This window comes from Morone saxatilis, unplaced genomic scaffold (genome assembly GCF_004916995.1).
Source record: "Morone saxatilis isolate NCDOM2014 unplaced genomic scaffold, NCSU_SB_2.0 Contig15, whole genome shotgun sequence".
In the NCBI taxonomy this organism is placed as follows: Eukaryota; Metazoa; Chordata; class Actinopteri; family Moronidae; genus Morone; species Morone saxatilis.
The window spans coordinates 26310886-26325624 of record NW_023339707.1 but is presented as its reverse complement, the minus strand read 5'-3'; the positions used below and the strand labels follow the sequence as shown (position 1 = coordinate 26325624).

Below are 14739 nucleotides of genomic sequence, written 5' to 3'. Positions count from 1 at the left end.
GTTTCACCCAAATCCCTGAATAAAGTTGTGCTTTGTACAGTAATCAGTGAGGCCTGGCCATCAGTGTACGTAATACATCGGCTCCAACGACCTCATAAGAGTAAAAGCATTTGATTGGACACAAAATTAGTGAGTGCAGGAAGAATGATCAACAACATTTTATTGTTTTTCTAGAAATGCCTCTAAAATATCACCAAGAAAACCTGAAAACAGCTAAAAAATGACTTTTTTGTCATTGTTGGGACAGATACTGGAGTACACGGGACAAACAGCACAAGACATAAAAACACTTTGACTTCATAGAGACTTCTTTATGTACAGTTGCTCGTATAAATGCTGCTCACATGTTGATATTGCATTCCTCCCAGTGTAGTGGAGTAGAAGAGGGCTGGGCGTGTTTGTGGCTTTTTGTTAGTCATCTAATTAAATCCTCAAAGAGCCGGCCAGCATGCTTCGGACTGGTTTGTCACGCTATACCACTTCCTGTGTGCCGGGGCAAAGTTTAGAGTTGCACTTGGTGATTGGTGGACTGACAGGTCATCCGACCAATCAGAGGCACTCCATCCTCTGCAAGGAGCCAAGCAGGTGTGCCGAGTGGCTCAGACTCCTCCCCCTTTAACATCGTGTGAGAAGGTTCAAAATCTGTTTGCTCACCTGGAGGGCTCCTCTTTATTTCAGCCTCCTGTCAAACACACACACACACACACACACACACACACACTGTACAGAGGTTTCATACACACACACACTCACCTGGCTGTTGGAGCCATGTCAGAGACACAAAGAAAGCTCACTCAGAATCCTCTGGAGAAGACCTGGGTGCCATGGATGAAAGGCAGGCTGAGCCAACGCAGAGGCTGTGAGTACACACACACACACCTGACGCACATGGACACCGCGCTGCTGTGTCTCCTTCAGTTAGACAGGTTGATACTCGTGCCTCGGGGGAGGTGTCAGACAGATTCTGAGAGTTCACTCATCAAACTGTTGGTTTGTGTGGCTTCAGAGGATTTGTTCTGCGGAGCTCGGCGTCCGTCTGTGAGAGACCGCAGGGCCGTTCACCCCAAAGGTTCACTGTGGGAGCACGTGCACCCTCGGGATTATCTAACCTGACAGGCTCCAACACTTTAACATTATTCAGCGTCAGTTGTTATGCTCTCTTTAGGCATCTCTCTGATGCAACAGTAGTGCTGGAACTTCATTATTTTCTTTATCACATAGAAGTGTGGAAGACATTTCCCCCCCTCTGCTGAAAAATCTGTGTTTCTTCTTCTTCCTCCAACTTCACTTTACTAGTTTTAGAAGAAAACTAGAATGTATGTTGGAGCCAGTGCAGTTTTACACTTAAACAATGAATCGATTCTCACAATAATCAACCAATAGTTCCAGCTTATATTGATAAAAGCTTAAATATTACCGGGGTAGACTGTAAATGGTATTTCCCATGAAAGTGATGAAACAAAGAGCTGAACAGACAAAAAGAAATTCCAGAGAAGAATGTGTCGGTGCAGTCGGTGACAGTTTGATGTGTGATACGCTCTGTGGCTGATGATCAGTGGTGTGAAGTGAGCTTTACGCTACAACATGCAGATGTGTCACTGACTTCACTGTAGTTCAGTTTTCAGCTCTGACTCAGCCTTACAGTCAGCGATACCCCTTATGTAATGCCGGCACAACAGGGGGGGTTCTGATATATGACACAATATTTATATGTAACCAGGTGGTGAAGACAGAAATACTGGATAATAAAGAAGTTTAACCTCTGCTGTAGCGGTGCTGCTGCAGATGTTGACTTTGGATGCGGGGGCGTAGCTTTGCTGTTTCTCAGAGCAGTGTGATTGCTGAGAGGTCGAGGGGCGCCGGGAAGTAAACATAACGCGCTGTGTTTGCTGGGAATGGCGGCTGTCAACAGATTTCATCGCAATGCTTGTGGAATGAAAACCTTACATGTGAGCCACCAGAGCTCCTTATCTGTGAGTGAGACAGGCCACTGCTGAAGGTGGCGTATGTGTACAGGAATACTGCCTTTTTGGTTGTTTTTACTGACTTGATGAAGACCATTTTTTTGTAAATTGGATGCAACTACATCATACACACAGTAAAAATTACTCAACATCAAGAAGTGGTCATAGTTTTGACCCAAAGTCCCAAAGATATTCAGTTTACAATCGATATGAGAAAGAATCCATTATGTAAATATAAAAGGTTAGTGAACTGGTAGGTGGATTTTGTTTCCTTTGCACAGAACCAGGCTAGCAGTTTCCCTCTGTTTCCAGGCTTTGTGCTAAGCTAAGCTAAGCTAAGCTATCCTGCTGCTGGCTGTAGCTTTATATTTACCGTACAGACATCCAAATGGTCTAACTCTCAGTAAGAAAGAAATAAACATATTTCCCTAAATGTTGAACTGTTCCTTTAAAGAGTCCTCTGGTCTGACTCAAATGACTTCTAAGACTTCTAATTAACTTTGTCTGCAGCGGGTTTTCCTTCCCCAGCTTTGAGGTTTTCACTTCTACATTAACCTTTGTGCGTGCGTCTGTTTTAACCCTCCGACTGTGTGTGTGTGTGTGTGTGTGTGTGTTACAGCGTCGGTGCCCCAGTTCACCAACTCCCCGACCATGATAGTGATGGTGGGACTCCCGGCGAGAGGGAAGACCTACATCTCCAAAAAGCTCACCAGATACCTGAACTGGATCGGCGTTACAACTAAAGGTATCACATGACAGTACAGCATTACACTGAAACTCCCATTACACTCACTACCTTCAACCATCATGTGATCACACTTAACGTTAAGATGTTTTACTGCACAATTATACTTAATCTTTAACAAGGCTGTAGGCTGTCGTGGGCTCCATTTTAAAGCTAGACTGAAGACACTGGTGTCATATTAAACTACATGACCCGGCCTTTACCTTTGGTACCAACCATGGGGTTAAATAACGCTCCAAAGTTAGGTTACATTTTGGCGATGGAACAAAGAAGAGAACCCTTGACGTCTGACCTCTCAAGGGTTCTACAGGTACCTACGAGTCTGCTTTTGCATAAAACAAAACTGACAAAAGAAAATTTAAATTGGATAAAGCGATCTCATTTATGTTGGGTACGCTCACTTTATATATAAATGTGTTATTTTCACCGAGTGTATCTGATTATTTTGCCTACTGGGGTCCTTAAACAGTGTTGGAATTGTAGAAACTGATAATGACAGGACAGCTGAGACACATACCTTATGCAGCCATGGGAATCAGCTGATCATATTGTGCATCCTTATTTCTCCTACACTCATGGAAGGCTGAGCTGTATTCATTTGGTTGCAATCTGCAACTTCACCACTAGATGTCACTAAATCCTACACACTGGTCCTTTTAAAGTCTGGTGATTTTTATCATCCCTGATACAGAAGAGGCCTCTGCAACATCGTTCCTCTTTGTTTTGCAGTGTTCAATGTTGGGCAGTACAGAAGAGATGCCACACGTTCCTACAACAGCTTCGAGTTCTTCAGACCCGACAACGCAGAGGCCATGAAGATACGCAAGTACGAACCTTCTCAGCTTCACAGGGTCGCACTGCCCACAATGTGTGACTGCACATGTCTCCTCTCCTGGGAATGAGATATGTGTCGGTGTGTGTGGGGGGGTAACTGTAATCCAGATCAGACCGTGTATTCTGCATTATTAATGTGTTTTTTTTCTATCTCCGTGTGCAGGGCCTGTGCCATCACTGCCCTGAAAGATGTGTGTGATTACTTCAACAGAGAGCTGGGGCAGGTTGTGGTGAGTCTGCCAACATCAAAGTCAGTTAACCTGACCGCGCCGGATCGTTTCTTGGTTCTACTGTTTGGAAAAGGGCAGGCACTTTTAACAAATAGTGGTGATTGGATGAACCATCTGTCTATCACGTCTATCAGGAGCAACCTTCAACCAATCAGATCAGTGGACCACATAAAGCATCCAAACTATTACTGCAGTCCGTCGGGAGAAGAGTGGAAACAAAAAGCCTTCGGTGGCGTTCTTCGCTCTTTCTATGAAGAAATACTCTCTATTTATGATATAACTGATGCTAGCAACACGCTATGCTAGTCATCCTAGCTGAATTTATCCATGAGCAGCATAAGTGGAGATTTATTCTGTGCAGCTATCTAACAGGATGTAAATATTTCTGTGACTTTCTGTTTATTCTATTAAGGCTGCTGGAAACGGTCCAACCCCTCAACCGTGGTGTCAAACACACGCATTTCCTGTGTCTTCTTCACAATAAAAGACTTCTAATAGTAATATTAATAATAATACATTTTATTTATAGAACTCAAAGACACTAATGTGAAGCAACAGCAAGAAATGTCCGGTCAGCATTATCAGTAATTTAATAAAGCTCAGATAATGGAAGCACATCCAATTGCTGTTGCTGTAATACTATCAAACTCTCAACTTTCATAACTTTATAACTTGAAATGCTTTATTTCTCAGTTTCTGATATTTAACGTTTTATATATATAAGATTTGTTTTGTCATACATGCAGTAGTTGTATATCTTTCCAAGCCTGATGTACAAGAATTTAGTTTGCCACATTTGGACAGTGCTGCAATCAGTCACTAACCTCATTTGTCTCTGTAAGGTTTTTGATGCCACCAACACGACCTCAGAGCGCAGAGAGGTCATCCTCAGCTTCGCCAAGGAAAACGGTTACAAGGTTTGTTGTTTATTTTCTGCTCTTTTACACACCTGAAAAATCTAAACTCTGCTCCAACATGTCTCTTGGTCTTTTCCCACCTGTGCAGGTTTTCTTTGTGGAGTCGATATGTGATGATCCAGAAATCATCGCTGAGAATATTAAAGTAAGTAAAGAGTGTGTGTGTATGTGTGTGTGTGCAGGAAGTTGTTGTTCCAAGATCACTGTGAGAGACGTACTTTGAGCCAAGAGCAGTTCTGAGCCAAGACCCAGTGTGGTTCTTATTTGTTACTGGTGGAACAGACTGAGCCGAGGACGACCGGTCAGAGCACCGGTCACATTCTGCCAGGTCACGTGATCTGGTACGGCGTTTGTTCCAAAATAAGATTGTTTGCACATATGGGGAAACAGTTATCTTGCTGATATCAATTTTCTACTTTCTCTTCCCTTTTTTCCCTATTTTCAGTTCAGCTCATTTCAGTCTGTGTGTCTGTTTGTCTGCTGTGTAGTGACTTCACTACATTTTATACCTTTAAAGAATAAGTGTAGCTCCAAGGGTCTTCAGCTTCTGTTATTTTCCTTCAATGCCCCCGACCCTCAGTGGGCAGTTTCTGTTTGCTCCGTACAAGCTTTAAGATTTATACACTCTGGAAACCACTTCGGAAAAGCTTCTCTTTTTTTGGAGAGAAAACATTGGTCTTAGTCTGGATGGCAGGCTGAAATGGAGAGAAAAATACATGTTGCTTGTGTCATTTTTATATTTGTTATTATATATTACTGAGTTTTATATTCAGGAAAAGTTAAAGTTTTTTCCTTTATCAGTGAAACAATGTGCACATTTTAAGTACTTTATAAATGAGAAGAAATTTGTATATTTAGCAGGAGGAAGCAATTTGTGACCTAAATAAAATCTCCTGTGACCCAGGTTTGGGTTGCGACCCGGTCTCTTGGGAAAAGGTGGTGAACATTAGATGAGGACGTAGGCTGTACTTTTATGGCTCTCAAACTCTCTCTTTCTCAAAATAGCAAGTGAAGCTGAGCAGCCCGGACTATGTAGACTGTGACAAAGAGGAAGCTGTGGCCGACTTCCTGAAGAGGATCGAGTGTTACAAGCTGACCTACGTCCCACTGGATGACAACAAGGACAGGTGACTGCGTCCACAATGTCCTCTTTACATCCACACCGGATGTTAACAATAAGAAAACACCAGATTTATTGAACAAAACTACACTATTCATACTACTGTTGTTGTGATTGCGTGAGATGATTTTCAGTCGTCTTCTCGTCTTCATGCAGGAACTTATCGTACATCAAGATCTTCAACGTGGGCAGCAGATACCTGGTGAACCGGGTCCAGGACCACATCCAGAGCAGGATAGTGTACTACCTCATGAACATCCACGTCACCCCGAGGTCCATCTACCTGTGTCGCCACGGAGAGAGCGAACTCAACCTCGTGGGTCGCATCGGGGGAGACTCCGGGCTGTCGCCTCGTGGGGCAAAGGTTAGGAGTGTGAGTGTGAGTGTGAGTGTGAGTGTGAGTGTGAGTGTGAGTGTGAGTGTGTGCGTATTCTCATGCCCTCTGTGTGTCGGTCAGTTTGCCAGTGCTCTGGGCACGTACATGCGTGGGCAGTGTATCAGTGACCTGAAGGTGTGGACGAGCCACATGAAGAGGACCATCCAGACTGCAGAGGCTCTGGGAGTCCAGTATGAACAGTGGAAGGCCCTCAATGAGATCGACGCTGTGAGTGTTGGAAGAATTATCATATCAGTGTCCACAACATGTACTCCCAGAACAACCCATCCGGTTACTTTGCATTGTTTCAATGCAAGCAATATATATATATACAAATATATGTATGTGTACATGTAGCACTACTTACAATACATCGACTACTCAATCTAAATGTTCATCTTCCACACCAAACTCCATAGAGTCTTATTTTTTCACAGTAAAATCTTTATTTACACCCTGCTCTGACGGGCTGAGAAAGAGAGCTGTGTGTTTTTGACTCTGTTTTTCTGTTCGCTGCCTCAGGGGGTTTGTGAGGACATGACATACGAGGAGATTCAGGAGAATTACCCAGAGGAGTTTGCACTGAGGGACCAAGACAAGTACCGCTACCGCTACCCGAAAGGAGAGGTGAGGAAAGGGAGTCTGAGAGTGTCATCACCCTTTCTTTCTTAGTCTGTTCAACTCATGACACACTTCATTATCAATTCATTTTTCTCTTTTATTTCAATCAAATAATCAACGGCGGAAAATTGTGAAAATGCCCAAGGTGAAACCTTCAAATTGCTCAAGGCTAAATTATATTTAATCTATAAAGATAGAAAAGCAGCAACTGTTACTCGATTACTGATTCAAAGGATATTATTAAAATTCTGTAAATAGACTGATATTTCAGCACTTTGATGTATTTTCGGTGGAAGCGCAGTTAAGTTGAGCTGAACTCGCGTGTTCCCAGTTTAACGTGTACACCTCTGTGTGTGTCCACCAGTCGTATGAGGACCTGGTCCAGCGCCTGGAGCCGGTCATCATGGAGCTGGAGAGGCAGGAGAACGTTTTGGTCATCTGTCACCAGGCTGTTATGAGATGTCTGCTGGCCTACTTCCTGGACAAGAGTGCTAGTGAGCCAAAATACATTAAATACAATAAAACTACACAGAGCTTCACGCCTTATAACGCTCATCTCCAGAGCCACAGTTTCCTAACTGTCCCTAATTGGTTCTCTTTACAAATGTACACTGTAAAACCTGATAAATGAGTCTAAACCAATTGCCTTAAACCGTTTGTTTATTAAGTCAAACAATTTAAGCACATAAAATATTTGATTTGAGTACAATCAAGTCATGTATTTGTTAAGGTAACTTGGGTAAATCAAATGAACTAATTCCATTCAGTTCCCCTGGGTTGGTTAGAGGATCGTTCAGATCACCTGTTGCACAGGGGGGCGGGGACTGACTCCTTATTAATGATGGAGAGCAGCTTGGTGGTTCCCCTCTTGGCCAATCAGGATGTGATGACGCCCATTGTTGAAGCCATAAGAGAGCTGGGGAACTGCTCAGCCAGGGGCACACTGATGCTTCCGCTATTTGGAGCAGAACTTACATTATGACACTGTTCTTTCGGAGCCACTGACGTTTCTTTGCTGTTTGTAACTGAGTGCTCTGTAACGGAACACAGACTGAACGTAGAACCCCTTTGTGCCTGTATCGGGGCAGTCTGTGGTGTCATTTGTGCAAGAGTCTCCTTGCCTCACTATTAACAGTAACAGTAAACAGTAAAGATAAACTAATAAAATAATAAAACAGATCAGACATGTTGGCAATATAACGGTGTGCTAGAATTAATAAAACAATTTCTTAAGATTAATTTCATCTCAAAGTGCTGTCCCATTCCCATGTACACCATTTTTGGCCCTTGCAGTCTCCCACACTCGCACTTTAAACTGTTGAAACAGATCATTGATGTACAATGGCCAAAATGGAGCCTCGACAGAAAAACTAGGGGAGGCTCTGCGTTGGACGTAACTGATTTTCACACTTTTTAAAGACACATGTCTTTATCTAATCTAATCTTTGGGCTTCAGGGAAGGGAAGTATTTTCCAGTCGAAATCATGTTGAAATAAAACAAATATAACTTTTTTCCTTGTCCCTGTGTGTCAGAAGAGCTGCCCTACCTGAAGTGTCCTCTCCACACCGTTCTGAAACTCACCCCAGTCGCCTACGGTCAGTCTCTCTCCTTCCTTTAACGTCCTCATCCGTCACTCCTTAAACCTTTCTATCAGACTCACAACCTCTCTTTGTTGCTGTTTTTCTCTCTCAGGTTGTAAAGTGGAGTCTGTCTTCCTCAACATTGAAGCTGTTAACACACACAGAGACAAACCAGAGGTACATTCAATTTTATCTATTTAGTTTTTTTTTGTATGTAGAGGAGGGGGGGTAGTTTTCTGAGATATGAGTAGTGTCCAAAGAGCGTCTCGTCAGGCTGCTTGAAACCACAACAAGAACTACCAATCATAGGGTCAGAGCGGCAGGACACAAGGAAAAGAAAAAAGCTCAGCTTGTTTCTCTGATAACTTAAGATCCAGACGTCTGATGACTAAAATCCTTCATCCGGTTCAAATCTAGAGTTAAAAAGCACAAAATAGTAATATATAGTGATAATAATAATGGTAAAATGTGGGCGCTTTAGCTGGATAAAAACAATCAATGTATGACAGCTTTTGGCCAGACAACCACAACGCTGACGCAGGCACAAAGGGGACATGACGGCCATCGACAGGTGACGCGGTGAAACACAGCGTTACAGTTTGAACATTGTTGGAAACATTTGGGATAATGGAAGAACTCAATGACATATATAAGATTGGTTTAGAGTTTATAGATATTTTAATGAGGAAATGTTACAGATTAGAGCTTGGACTGAAACTGACAGTGGGGGTAAGGGGACAAACATACAGTCCTCTCTGGATTCTCCAGACACATTCAGAAAATACACAGTGCCATCAGATAGACAGCATGAGTTTGTCTCTTTCTCAGAACGTGGACGTGGACAGAGACCCGGCGGAGGCTTTAGAGACGGTCCCAGACCACATCTAGAGGAGGGGACGCAACAGGGAGCTGGTTTCATGGAAAGTGGCCTTTTTTTAATTTAAGTAATCATAGTGTTCATTGTTGTCGTGGTCGTTGTTGTGAAACGGACAAACTTTATGATATATGAAAGTGAGACCTTTTTCCTAATGGCATTTCCATTGTAAATGCACTTTATAATGCAGGGCTCAGGCCAAATGTCTGATGATGATGATGATGATGATGATGAAGAAGCTTCCTTTACTGTGAAAAATGAACTACTGCTGCTGTACACTGGCCAGGATCACTGTTTGGATGTTTTTGAACATTGTCATGTTTGTCCTCTTCCCTACTACTAATGCATTAACCAATGTAAAACCAAACAGTCCGTTATTAACCTGCAGTGTCATCATGTTCTCTCCAGTATCCAGACATCTAGTAAGCAGATAGGGTTTCTGAGTGGCTGGTTTACACATACAAACACATACAAAAGGAAGGAGAGTTTTGTAACAATGCTGAATGAAACTTTGAGGAATAGTTTGACAGTTTTAGAAATACACTTTTTTAGACGAGAAGATCAACCACTCTCACTAATGTCTGTGTGCAATCTACAGCGAGGAGACATTTTAATATGGGACCTTTATGGAGATTGACTCGCTTCTAAAACCTGCAGTTTTTGTTACTTTCATGCAGCCGAGAAGGTTTCCAACTGTCGATCAGCAGAACAGGATGTACAAACATTGCTCTATAGCGCTGCTAGTGGTCAAAACAAAAAGAATCTTTAATCAGCGTCACCGGGGGGGAGAAATAGGAAGTACAATTTTCTTTGTTTTTTTAAGTATTTTTAAAACTATGCATGTTTAAACCCTACTGGAGTTGTCACTCATAGTGACAACAACTGCAGGAAGTCACTGATCCCGGCCAAGAAATAGTCCAGCACATAACCCTTGTGCACTTTAGTTTCTGTCCAGTTAAAAGAAAACAAGAAGACAGTACATGTTAGCTTTAGAGGTGCTGGTAGGTTACTGCTGGACGAACCCAGGCTAGCTGTTTCCCTCCATTTGCAGTCTTTTTGCTAAGCTAAGCTTACCTCCCAGATTCATATTTACCGCACAGACACAAGAGTGGTATCGATCTTTTCATCTCTCCACAAGAAAGCAAAGTGTGGAACTATTCCTTCAACCCGGCCTATAAGTGAGTCATTTTGTATCATGTCTCCACATTCAGAGGTACATCATACGAGAATCCAAATGACGCTGGTAGTTGGGTTTTTGGGTGGATGTGGTTGTATTGTCACAGGAGAGAGAGAGAGAGAGAGAGAGAGATTGTGCAAACCACACACCCCACAATCCTTTGAGAGTAAAAGGAGACATTTGGCACTTTAAACTGCCCAATACCATGATGTGCCTCACATTAGTCAAATATACTGTACATGATTACTCTATGCACGCTCCATGCACTGACACACACTGGACGCAGATGCAGGTCCTTGTACAGTGTGTGTACTGTCGTATATTTTTAACTGACATGGGTCATTTTAATAAGATATAAAAGGTGATCTGGTGCAGGGTGTCAGTGTTTTTTTAAATATGAAAATATTTCAAAGATGACTGGCTGTTTTTGTTGTTTAGTGTAGCTGCTTTGGGATCAGGATTACTTGAAGGGGGGTTTAAGGTCAAGATCCGGGGCCTGTATCGTAAAGCGAGTTCGACTTAGTGTGGCTCTCTATGGGTTACCCGGCTCCGCTGAGCCCGACGGCCTGGATCACTGGTATCATGAAGCTGATTGTTAACTCTGGGTTTACAGAGAAAGGTCTTAATTAAGAGGTAAAATCACACCATAAGTGGAGTGCTTAAGATAAATATTAAATGTTATAGTATAGAAGTAGTGATATTCAGCAAAATGAAATATTAGATAATCAGAAAACTGGAAAAGAACAAGATGCTGTAAAAACAGATAATAATAATATCCAAATATTAAAAGTAAGGCTAAATAAATGTGGGAATTATTGTAGCATATTCAACACATTTGACATTATCAACATGTGCTTTTACGAATGTGATACACAAAAAGAAAAAAAGTCTGATAAAGTCTATCTGCATTTATAATTTACTGGGATACTTTTTAAATTTCCAATTATCACCAGAAAGTCGTCAAATGTTTGTCTTTAAAGTTTAAAAGCTACCAACACCGTCGGACATTAAATTAACTTTTAAAAGCAGCTGTAAAAGTTGTTCATTCTGTATTTAAAGTGGTTTTAAACCAGGGTGAACACACATCGGCTCTCGTTCTTGACCCAGAACCTTGGTGCTATCTAACGAACCAGCCAGCGTTTCCACCAGTTTTGAGAGGAACCATTGTAATCGGATGTATCATCACTAGAGGGCGCTGCACAGCAACCTGCAGAGTATGACACGCCCACTCTGGTGAAAATCCTGCTATTTCTTGGTTTTCAGGTTCCGAATCAGTTTGTTTATGATTGAAATGCTCCAAGCGGTTAAAAACTAGGTGTGAGCCAGAACAGTTCGGTGTTGGATGAACAGCCTTTTGTCCCTTGTTGGTCCAGATTCTGGAGGAATAACGAGTTTTTCCAGTTATCTGATGCTCAGTAGTCGGGCTGCTGACGGGCTTTAATTTAAAGTTAATCTGCTAAGGAGCAGCAGCGGTGATCTGTCGCATTTAAAAGTGAACCAGCTTCCTGATACCAGAAAATGAAGTAAACCCAAAGATAATGGGCTGAGCCACTAATCGGTTTGCGATACAGGCTGCTGGTGTGTATTTATTTACAGTTACTTTGTCACCTGGGGGAGCAATAGAGAATACAATTTTCTCAGGGGATCTTTTGTTTTTATTGTTTTTAAAAAGGGATGCCAGCACGTCAGTGTAAATAAATGCATGTACTACTTTCCACACAATGTGACGTTCAGAAAACTATTATCTACGATAACGAGTCGTCCCTTTAAACCACAGTTCTTACTGTCAGTGGTAGCAAATCCAGTGTCAAACCAGTGAACTTGTGCTTTGTTTGGTCGGATCAAACTGTCTCTAAAGAGGTCACAGCTTCATCATACTGCTCTTCTCTTCTGTGTAAATGTGCAATTGTGCCTGTGTGTCCTGAGCTCTGTAGTATGTAGCAACTGGGATGTCAGAGGTACTAAATCAGGACCGTCGTCTTGTCCAACAGCAACGAGTACGTGAGAGGAATGAATGAAAAGACAATGTCAATCAATGCAATCACTGAAGTTTAATCGATTAGAAAAGATTTTATTTTCTGAACTTGAGCAAATAAACTGTTACGTTAAAGTCCAGGCAATAAAATGAAAATGGATACCTGACTAATTGTGTGTGATATGAGATGTTATTTACTTATTTAAGAGAGACATCAAGAATGTATGACACTCAACTAAATGTACTGACATACAAATATGTATGTTTTATAACCAGTGTTTGAATTGATGGTTCAGTTTAAAAAGAGTCCCCTGCTTTATGTTTGACAGTGCAGTCTACAGTAAGAATACAACAACACATTCAGAGGAAACAAAGCAGTGATAAAATAAATAAAAAGGAAACGGTGATACTGGAGCATTATCTCTGGCTGCTGGTGCTGGGCTGAGACGAGTTGGGGACGGAGTGAGCTTCTCTGTACTGCTGGCTCCAGGTCTGAGGGTCCTGTTCATGGAGCTGAGCACAAACAACAACATCTTCATTAGGTACAAACAGCAGTACAAACAGCAGGCAGGTACACTCTGTTACCACTCTGTTTATCAGCGTTCGCTCGCTTTCTGTTGTCACAATGATTTTTCAGCTTCAGTCTCATTAATCTGGCCCCAGCCCATCAAGGAGAATATATTTTGTTTTACAGAAAATCTGCCCGTTAAAAGGTTGGTTTGTCCGTTGTGGGCTACTGTAGAAACATGGCAGCCTCCTTTAGAAGGCAACCTACAGCATCTGTAGATAAAACTTCTAAACAAAAACACAACCTTTAAAATGAGACATAGAAAGGGTTTGTAACTACAATTAACAACGCTGTGCATGTATTTAACAACACATTTGATCCTTAATATGCATGTTCATATGATCATATCTACATATGATCAATCTACGTGGATCTACGCTGCATGTCCGTTGTGCTCCACAGGAACAGAAGTTAAAAGGCAGAATCTTTCTATTCGACGTAAACCAGCTCTGGACTGTCACACCAACAGTCGAGTTTCAAACTAATTTAAATTCCAGGTGTTCCCATGACTGGAAAAGGAGTCTCTAAATTTCCTGGTTTTCCAGGATGTGTGGCAACCCGGACGAACACACAGTTACTTACCTGACCCATGAACTCGAGGATTTTGGCTTTTGACACTTCCAACTCGGCACGTTGACCCCATCGGAACTCATGCTCGATTGGCTCCGTGTGAGGGATTCGTGCATACTCCAGGTACCTACAGACAGACAGACAGACAGGCAGGCAGACAGGCAGACGCACGATACGATTATCATTGGTAGCCTAATGTGAAACGTACTGGTGTACATTTAAAGCAAAGCGTCTAAAGATAAATGCAGCACACAACCAGCAGTTTAAAGGCACAGGGGCAGACAGGCTGACCCCAATTACAGCTTTAGACTTTAACTTAAAACAGGTCCAATGTGTCGGATTTAGCAGCATCTAGCAGTGCAGCTGCAAACGGCCCGATCCACAGCCACCTACCTTACACACTAAAGAAAACATAGCTATGAATATTTTCTTCCATTTCTGACAATAGATCCTCCTCAATGTTACACACTGGAGCTTGAGAGCATATGAAGGACTGGGTTGGAACCTTTGTGATGAAATAAAAGCATTGCTAATGTTTGGAGGCTGTGCTGGTCCAGACACTCTGCTGTAGAGGGCTGGTTTCCTGCAGTCTCCTGCTGCTCTTTGGTGTGGTATAAACCAGAGTCTATGGTCTGACAGACACTGGCTCTGATCACACCAGTACAATGTAACACAGTGATCCCAGTGGGGCTTGAACCTGTGACCTTCTGATCACACATCTGTGGATTAGATGACTGAGCTATCAGCTGGCTGAAAGCTTCAACCTCAGAGAGAGAGAGAGTGAGTATTCACACCTTCGGGGGGGTGGGGGGGGGGTTATATGTACAGTAAATTCCTTAAACAGCATGTCAATGAGCAATCTGTAATCCAGCTGAGGATGAGTCAGTTTTCTCACCTCTGTCGCACAAACTCGTCTGTGACCACCTTCTTCACGTCACCGAACTCTTCATGTTTCTCTCTGCAGAGATTGTTTCGTCAGAATAAACACAGTGAACGGAAACAAAAGACAACACTCAAAGTCATGAATACGTACCCATGGTCGACGCGGAGTTTCTTCAGAGTGTTCCAGATGAGGTCTGCAGCACAAAACACAAAACAATGAGCTGTCAATCACAAGGTAGCCCCGCCCTAAAGCATACCCTGCTTTATGGTCTGTTTTACTCTAAATGGGACCATCAGTTACTAAA

At 42.4% G+C, this 14739-nt stretch overlaps 2 protein-coding genes across 3 annotated transcripts; one reads left to right on the top strand and one right to left on the bottom strand.

Annotated features, from left to right (window-relative positions):
* The first annotated feature begins 753 nt into the window (after positions 1–753).
* On the top strand, positions 754–12581 carry si:dkey-96f10.1 (6-phosphofructo-2-kinase/fructose-2,6-bisphosphatase). 2 transcript variants are annotated; one of them, XM_035657035.1, is made up of 14 exons: positions 754–859; positions 2584–2709; positions 3439–3535; positions 3707–3773; positions 4616–4690; positions 4779–4835; positions 5696–5817; positions 5967–6174; positions 6268–6414; positions 6709–6813; positions 7172–7301; positions 8344–8403; positions 8501–8565; positions 9217–12581. In XM_035657035.1, the coding sequence occupies exons 1-14, from the start codon at positions 769–771 to the stop codon at positions 9274–9276; spliced, it is 1410 nt and encodes a 469-aa protein (XP_035512928.1). In that variant the 5' UTR covers positions 754–768; the 3' UTR covers positions 9277–12581. The 2 variants fall into 2 exon arrangements, with proteins under 2 accessions (XP_035512928.1, XP_035512927.1); XM_035657034.1 differs by having other exon boundaries at positions 8341–8403.
* Positions 12472–14628, bottom strand: ndnl2 (necdin-like 2; the record flags this gene model as incomplete). Its single annotated transcript, XM_035657036.1, is given in 4 exon segments — positions 12472–12927; positions 13565–13679; positions 14448–14510; positions 14586–14628. Coding segments are annotated over 4 exon segments (317 nt in total), but the record flags the coding sequence as incomplete, so codon positions are not given.
* Positions 14629–14739: the final 111 nt, after the last annotated feature.